The sequence below is a fragment of the Chelon labrosus genome (genome assembly GCF_963514085.1).
Source record: "Chelon labrosus genome assembly, chromosome: 14".
NCBI classification, from domain to species: domain Eukaryota; kingdom Metazoa; phylum Chordata; class Actinopteri; order Mugiliformes; family Mugilidae; genus Chelon; species Chelon labrosus.
Window position 1 is genome coordinate 8,139,247 of NC_140347.1, and position 8,326 is coordinate 8,147,572.

The 8,326-nt window shown below is 44.9% G+C and overlaps 1 protein-coding gene across 1 annotated transcript; it reads right to left on the reverse strand.

Annotated features, from left to right (window-relative positions):
- Window positions 1–728: 728 nt before the first annotated feature.
- Window positions 729–7,947, reverse strand: ttll2 (tubulin tyrosine ligase-like family, member 2; the record flags this gene model as incomplete). Its single annotated transcript, XM_084560361.1, has 4 exons — window positions 729–799; window positions 851–1,068; window positions 3,635–4,908; window positions 7,726–7,947. The coding sequence occupies 4 exons, from the start codon at window positions 7,945–7,947 to the stop codon at window positions 729–731; spliced, it is 1,785 nt and encodes a 594-aa protein (XP_084416487.1).
- Window positions 7,948–8,326: the final 379 nt, after the last annotated feature.

Sequence of the window (8,326 nt, forward strand, 5' to 3'; positions counted from 1 at the left end):
GCTACAATTTAGAATCACAATATTATCTACAGTTCACAGTTGCACTGTAACTGATTATCAATTGTCCTTTACTGATTGAAATGGTTGCTAATTGAATAATTCCTCAAATTAATTGGCCTGACAGAGTTTCACATGCCCTTATAACATTATGACCTTTAATTTCTAAAAAACCATTTAGATCACTGGTGGCGCCGCGTTGCATCTCTGAAAAATCCAGAGAGAGGTATGAGGTATCTCACCCTGTGTAAGCTGCTTAAAGCTCCTCTCTCCATTTTCACAGACCTTTAATTTCTAAAAATCATATTTTAGATTGTCATCTTGTACCCTGTTTAGCACAATGCCAAAAAGTTGTTGGCAAAATTGCCTAGCGTATGCGTTAGACCCACTGTGCCCCCGCCCCCTGGAAAACAGTTCAGGCTCAGGATTTCTTTTTTAATTAAGTTAAGCCCTGAACATGTGTCCCGAGTTATCGAATCCTCCATCACCCCCTAAGACGTGTTGAGGAGACATTTATGGTCCGATCACTCTGACCACATTCTTTCGCATTGATGGACCGCCACAGGAGGTCCATCGATGTGTCCTGGCCACATTGTGTGAGGCAGTTTTGCCTTATTCATTCATTCATTCAGAAAAAAAACAACACAAGAGAAGCTGTGATTGGATCTTTCAGGATTCTTGTTGAAACCAAGGCTGAACGTACACTGTCATTTTCAAAGTACTGTAGTGGCTCATGTTGGTTTGAAGCACTGACTGAGGAGTGGAGGATCTTTGGGCCCCCACAACAACGAGTCAAAGTCATCTTCACCATTCAAGTCCTCCATGTTCACCTCCTCCTCCTCCTCCTCCTCCTCCCCTCTCCTCCTCTTCGTCTTCTTGTCCAACTGGCCTGAAGCCAGCCGACCGGTCAGCTTGTTTACTTCCTGTATGACCGTCGGGACGTCCAGTTCGTGCTGCGAGGCCTTCAGAGTGGCCGCGTTAAATGGGAACGTCCGAATGAAGTCTCCGACTCTGATTGGAGGGATGTGTTGTCCGCTATCCAGTGCTGTGGTTTCCGGCCTTTGACTCCCACTGTGAATCAGTCACAACCGTTGACATGAACAAATGGACGAACCTTTTAGAAATAGAGCAGATGTCTTTGACCTGAAGCAGTGATTGGCTTTTCAAATAAAGTAAAACATTAGCCATCTACTATAGTTATTAAAATTATGGATTTAAAATTTATGGATTTTCATAAATAGTAAATTACAGGTGATTTTTACTTTGTTTTGATTTATCATTATGCAATTAAATGTATATTCTCTTCCAACTAATGCAATATATAAATATATGTATTATCTCTTTTAGCACAACAACTCAATCTGTTATTATACCAAACATCACTGCAACTGCTGCTGATCTCAGAGGCAATGTTCAGACCTGGTGTTAACATGTGTCCTGAGCATAGACTGTATATAAATATGGACAGTGTGTCCCCACTTCCTTGCATTGGTCAAACTAACGCTATTTTCCCGGGGATACAGACGGCCCCATCTGGCAACTTTGGAGCCAGAGTCTGATCAGTACGGTCCGAGAGTGGAGCCACATTATCGGTGACCCGCCCGCACGTCCTCCAGACTCACTCAGATTTTCGTTTAATTAATACTACGCTCAGGTAGTTACCATGATGTCCATGATGTTCCTATAGCGTCAAATAAACTAGAACAAAACTTATCCAAAAAAATAACACTTGAACATACATCAACATTATGTTAACTACCTAACATGACAGAAACCTCCTTGAAAAAAAAATTATTTGATGTGTATTTCGGTGTTTTAGTTCGGCCCAAGTCCCATCCACTAACATGGAGGAGGTGGAGCTTATGACCTATACTGCAGCCAGACACCAATGGGAGCTCTACTTACTTTGGCTTCACTTTTGAGAAGCAGTTCCACCGTCCATCTGTATACAGTCTACGGTCCTGAGTGATTGTGTGAACACACCCACAGACACACTGAGATCCGACCACTGAGACCTCATTTGGGGGCCGCTCAGATTTGGTTATTTAAATGAATCGCATATGATCTGATCAAACCCGACCTCAGATAAGCGGATGGAAATGAATAAATGAATGAATTAATACATTATTTAAATTGTCCTTTGCAGCGTTTTTCTTGATAACCCTAAAAAAAGGCGACGAGCCAAAATGCGTTGGTCTGATAAAGTGCTGCTGGAGTCTAAATCACCTAAATAATAAATACATCTAAACTAGAATTGGCAGTTACAAGGGCAGAATATTTTAAAAGACTCTGATTACTAAAGAACACAAGTAACTTACGGTGCTTTTGTCTTTTCGGGCGGTAAACGAAAGAGAGACACAACCTCACTTACGCAACATCACCCCTGTTGAGGTCTTGACCGAGACCCAGGACTCATTCTGTGTTCACACTACCAAGGGAATGAGGTCGTCTCAAACCACCTCCACATGTGGACTGATATCTATGGGGTTACTCAAATGTGTCCTCAGTGCGTCCTGTGTGTGTTCACTCAAATAACCAGGTTTGATCAGGGACCTTGAAGGTGGTCTGGGCCATTTGTGACCACATCTTGTAGCAGTATGAACACACGATGAGTCCTGGTCCACTTAACATTCAGTCCCACTCATTCATTGTCCTCAAACAGCAGTACGTATCAGCCATTCTGCTGCACCCCAAAAGATGTTAGCGTTCAATTTGTATACAGAGCGAGGAACCGTGATCAGATCTCAAGTCAGCTGTGCAGGATAAACTGGTTATCAGACTGCTGTAGAAGGACGTCAGCCAGTGCTTCGTGCTCTGCATCACATTATATGTCATGTGCTGTAGCTCTGTGTGTGTGTGTATGATTTGCGTGCGCTGCCTCAACAGATCGAGTCCATCTGTTTTTAATTTACTTGTGTATGAATGCTGGGAAGAAAGCGCAGCTCTGCCAGTCAGCTCTTTGCAGAATGTTTGTGTAGAGTGTTTGCCTCCTCTCTGATTCATTCTCGGATTTAGTTTGTTTAAACGAAGGCGGAGCAGGGTTTTCTTTCATTTCTTCTATTTCCTTCATGTGTTGTTCATTAAATCTTCTCTTTTTCTGCATATATAGTTTCATTGTTAATCTCCTCGTCCCATAGACCAGGGGAGTCAAACATATAGCAAAAACCCATGGGACGAATTTGTAAAGTGCGACATTAGCTGGAATTTCTCAATCAAAGTAACTGCTGTTCCTGATTTGTCCACTAGGGGGTCGCTCAGTTTTAGGAAATAACACAACAATGAGACCTAGAACTAAACAGCAGATAGCAGCAGTGTGCCAAAATTGGAGCAGGAGCCAATCCCAGCTGTCACTGGGTACACTCTGAACAGGTCACCAGTCTATCACAGGTCTAACGCAGAGATCATTAAATGTAAACAAAAAAGGGAAACAATCTGGAGTTGACGTTAATTATAGGTTATTGTGAAACTGGTCCAGCCTCCTTGAGATCAAATATGTGACCCCTGAACTAAAATGAGTTTGACACCCCTGCCTTAGACTTACAATATGACATAAATGTTGTGATATTTTATAAAATGTCACGCTACTTGCACTTGTACTTGCAGTTATCTGGTAATTTTCTGTTGCTTTTTGCAGTACCTGTAAATGTTTGGGAGCTTCCAGGACTCTGCCGAGCGTCTGACTCCCGGCCCCCTCCGCTGAGTGTCGGGTATCGAAGAGGAAACGTCTGCCTCTGCTGCTGAGAGCTCCATCTCAGCTTCTGTGTCGGTGTTGTCATGGTTTGTAACCTCAGACACGCGAAGCCAAGACTCGCGGGCCGGACGCGTCTGCCTGGTCATCACGGACATGTTTGTCCTTGAGCGTGGGCCGAGGATCAGGTTCAGTTTGCTCCTCGCTGCGTATATTTGATCTAATTCAACAGGGGAACAGTGTGTTTGGTTGTTGGCTCCAAACTTTGGTCTGTGGTTCATCTTTTCAGACAGACAGAGAGATTTTAGGAGAGGGAGTGTCTGGGTTACGCCCCTTTTCTTCTTGGCTTCTTTGAACTTTGAGAGCACGGGAACAGAAACAGTGCTGAAACAGTGCTGCTTGTTCTTCTGATAAGCTCTCTGTCTCAAGCCGTCGATGGACGTGTAGTTCATCAGATCGATCAAATCGCCGATTAGCCCCTTCTTGACTTTGATGTCGGCCGGGCAGTCCAGAGTCAGCGCGGGGCTGTAGTTGACCTCCAGCAGCCATGGCTTGAACCTGGCGTCCACGAGGATGTCAAAGCCAAACAGCTCCACGCAGTTTGGACAGGAGGGCACGGCAGGAGCGATGGTGAGGAGGGTCAGAGTGACGATGTTGCTGATCCTCTGCCACAGCAGAAGCTCGTTGATGTCTTGGCCGTGCAGGAAGTGCCTGAACTTGCTCATGGTCCACTTGCATCCCTGACCCACCCTCCCCTTCTCCGTCCTGTAGAAGGGGCCGAACTTGTTGATGCTGGTGTTGGTGAGGTGAGCGTACGGGTTGTGCAGGGACGACAGGTTGTACTTCTCGGTGGAGAAACGCACCAACCCCTCTTGATGAATGTAGACAGTCAGCGGACGGAAGCTCTTCACGCACGCATAGATGCGAAGGTCAAACTTGTAGCCGGAGATCAGCAACGGGCTGCTGATGTACCGCTGGACAATCACAGAGCAGTGGTACACCAAATCCTTGATGTCCCCGAAGATGAAGATCCCTCTGCCTCTGGAGAGATCCACAGGTTTACAAATCCAGTACACTGACGCTCCTCTGGCCACTCGCAGTCTGTTGTACTCGGCCAGGAAGCGGGTGTAGTCGTTGGGGAGGATGAAGGCAGTGGGACTGAAGTCATAGACGGCTGAACCGAACGTGGCCTTCATTCTGCGCAGGTTGCGAGCCAAGCAGTCCTTCCAAAAAGAAGAACAAATCGTTCTATTAGAGATCAGTCAAATATCTTTCTAGCTGATAAAAGGTTGTGTGCTTTGGTGTTCTTGTTTAAATACCACATTTATACCGACACTTATACATGATGTTAAGATGTATTCTTGTGTCTGTGAAGGTTCTCAGTCATTCAAGGCATGGTTTATCAAAAAAGTGTTAAAGAAACACAACTGGACTTGTTGAGTTTCTTGAAAACGTTTCATCCAAGTAGCTTCTTCATTGCCTGCAAGTCGTTGGGCGAGACTGTTTGACTCTGTCCTCTTTCTACAATGACTGGTGCACCAATGACGATGAGTGATAAAACGCCTACAAGAAACTCCACAGTACGGTTATCTTTCTTTAATGTTTTTGGATAAAAACTTTTGCATTCTTGATTAACAACACTGGGTCCAGTTCTCAGTGTCTTGCAGCCTTACAGTAGACAACCTATCATTTACACCTGGCTGACATTTGACATCTGATCACAGTGGCTTTGTTTACATGGACCAGATTTCATCAAACTGATTGAAATTGTTGTGTTCTAAAAGGTTCACTCGACAGAACCTAAGCCATGGATATGGGGGGGGGGACGCAAACCTCTGACCCCTCAGTCCCAAGCTGCTTCTCTGTCCACTACTCCCTCTGAAACTGATGGGATAGCAGAGGATGGTTTCGATCCATCGACCTCTGGGTTATGGGCCCAGCACGCTTCCGCTGCGCCACTCTGCTATACACCCCAAAAGGGACTCGAACGCACAATCCCCAGCTTAGAAGGCCTTATCCTTTATGCCCCTGGGGCTGTTCCCCTCTGGTTTCGAAGGTATTAGGAGAATGTGATAACCACTATAAAGTTGAATTCTGATCCAATACTCTGCTCGTGAAAACATATCCAGCAACAACCTGTGTTTTAGTGGCAGGTGTGAATATAGTATAAAAGGTGTTTTTAGAGAGGCTTTCAAGTTATGTTGAAAACAGTGTGGAAACTCTTTCCTGCATTTAACCCATCCATTCTTTTACACTTGTGCCTCCAACCATTACTCTACTGTTTCCCCCCAAAAGAAGCTTTTAGCAGAGGATGGTTTCGATCCACCGACCTCTGGGTTATGGGCCCAGCACGCTTCCGCTGCGCCACTCTGCTACAAGGGCTGGTTCACAACGAAGTTTTCTTAACCACCTTAGAATACACTTAGTGTACCTGTAGCCATCTAAAACATCGAAAGGTCAACAAGTATGAAGCCAATTTAAACTACAATGAAAATAACTGCAGCTATTTGGCCTCCATTTTATTTTTTCAGTGTTTTAAATGACATATTAGATCCTCTTGGACAAGTTAAATGTTTTTTTAGAGAGGCTTTGAAGTTATGTTGAAAACATTTAACCCATCCATTCTTTTACACATCAGTGAGTTGACACTTGTGCCTCCAACCATTACTCTACTGTTTTCCCCCAAAATTAACTTACAGCAGAGAATGGTTTCGATCCATCGACCTCTGGGTTATGGGCCCAGCACGCTTCCGCTGCGCCACTCTGCTATACACCCCAGAGGGGACTTGAACCCACAATCGCCTACTTAGAAGACCTTATCCATTAGTTTCCCTGGGGATGTTAAAAGGCTGTTCCTCTCTGGTTTCGAAGGTTTTAGGAGAATGTGATAACCACTACGAAGTTGAATTCTGATCCAATACTCTGCTCGTAAATATACCTGGTGGAAAACATGTCCAGCAACAACCTACGTTTTAGTGGCAGGTGTGAATGTGGTATAAAAGGTAGTTTTTAGAGAGGCTTACAAGTCATGTTGAAAACTCTTCCCCGCATTTAACCCATCCGTTCTTTCACATAGCATTGGGGTTCCACTTGTGCCTCCAACCATTACTCTACTGTTTCCCCCCAAAAGGAGCTTTTAGCAGAGGATGGTTTCGATCCATCGACCTCTGGGTTATGGGCCCAGCACGCTTCCGCTGCGCCACTCTGCTGTACACCCCAGAGGGGACTCGAACCCACAATCGCTGGCTTAGAAGGCCTTAGCCTTTAGGCTAATGTGATAACCACTACAAAGTTGAATTCTGATCCAATACTCTGCTTGTAAATATACCTGGTGGAAAACATATCCAACGACAACCTGTGTTTTAGTGGCAGGTGTGAATGTGGTAAAAATGGTATTTTTTAGTCATGTTGAAAACAGTGTGTGGAAACTCTTTCCCGCATTTAACCCATCCGTTCTTTCACACAGCATTGGGGTTCCACTTGTGCCTCCAACCATTACTCCACTGTTTCCCCCCAAAATTAGCTTATAGCAGAGGATGGTTTCGATCCATCGACCTCTGGGTTATGGGCCCAGCACGCTTCCGCTGCGCCACTCTGCTACAAGGACTGGTTCACAACGAGCTTTCATAACCACCTCAGAATACACTGAGTGTACCGCTAGCTATCTGAAACATCTAAAGATCAACAAGAATGAAGCCAATTTAAACTACAGCGAAAATAACTGCAGCTATTTGGCCTCCATTTTATTTTTTCAATATTTCAAATGACAAATTAGATCCTCTCGGGCAAGTTAAATGTTTTTTTTATATTTGATAGATGTCCTGGGACAGACTCTGACATAGTTTCCATCTCTTTCTTTGGCCTTGTTCATGCAATCGGCTTTAAGTAGAAACTGCTCATGTAACATAACAGTGGTGCTGGTGCTAAAAATATAGCTTTATAGTTTTTCACCCTTTTCTCCCTTTCCAGTTTATTCTGTCATCATAACTTAACCTAAACTCGACCTCCTCTGTCATAGATCCTTGGAGCGGTGCAGTCACCTTGCGTGTGATGCCCACCGTTTTGGGATGGTGGTTGAGGCGTTGCCACGGCAGCAGGTTGTGATAGTCGGAGCTGCGGAACGCCGAGCCCCGCCAGTAAAGGTTCCAGTCCTCCTCCCCCCTCCGCCCTCCGTCGTACTCCTCCCACCCTCGCTCCAGGAGCACCTCCCTCACCACCTCCGGACCTCTGTCGTGCAGCCTGAACACCAGGGATGCAGCCATGCAGCATCGTGATCTACTGACACACAGGTAGATAGAAGACAGGATTAAAAATCACTGATCGGGTTGAGTTAAAGTTAAAGACCTCCATCCTCAGTGGCCACAGGAAGTGAATACTTTCCCAGTTTATCCCCTGGCCGGCCCTCACAGCATCTTGTTTGTATGTGAGCGTAACGCGTTTACATGGTAAATCTGAGACGCCCAAACAAACCCGACACTACTTCAGGTCAGCAGCTGCAGAGTATCAACATATACTTCACCGACCTGAATGTATTCATCATCTGAACATGTTTAATAATAAGAGAGGTGATAAATGTGCACCAGCTGGAAACTATTAGTGTCTTCTCAGTAAAGTTTGCAGCAAATGTAAATATTCTATAAT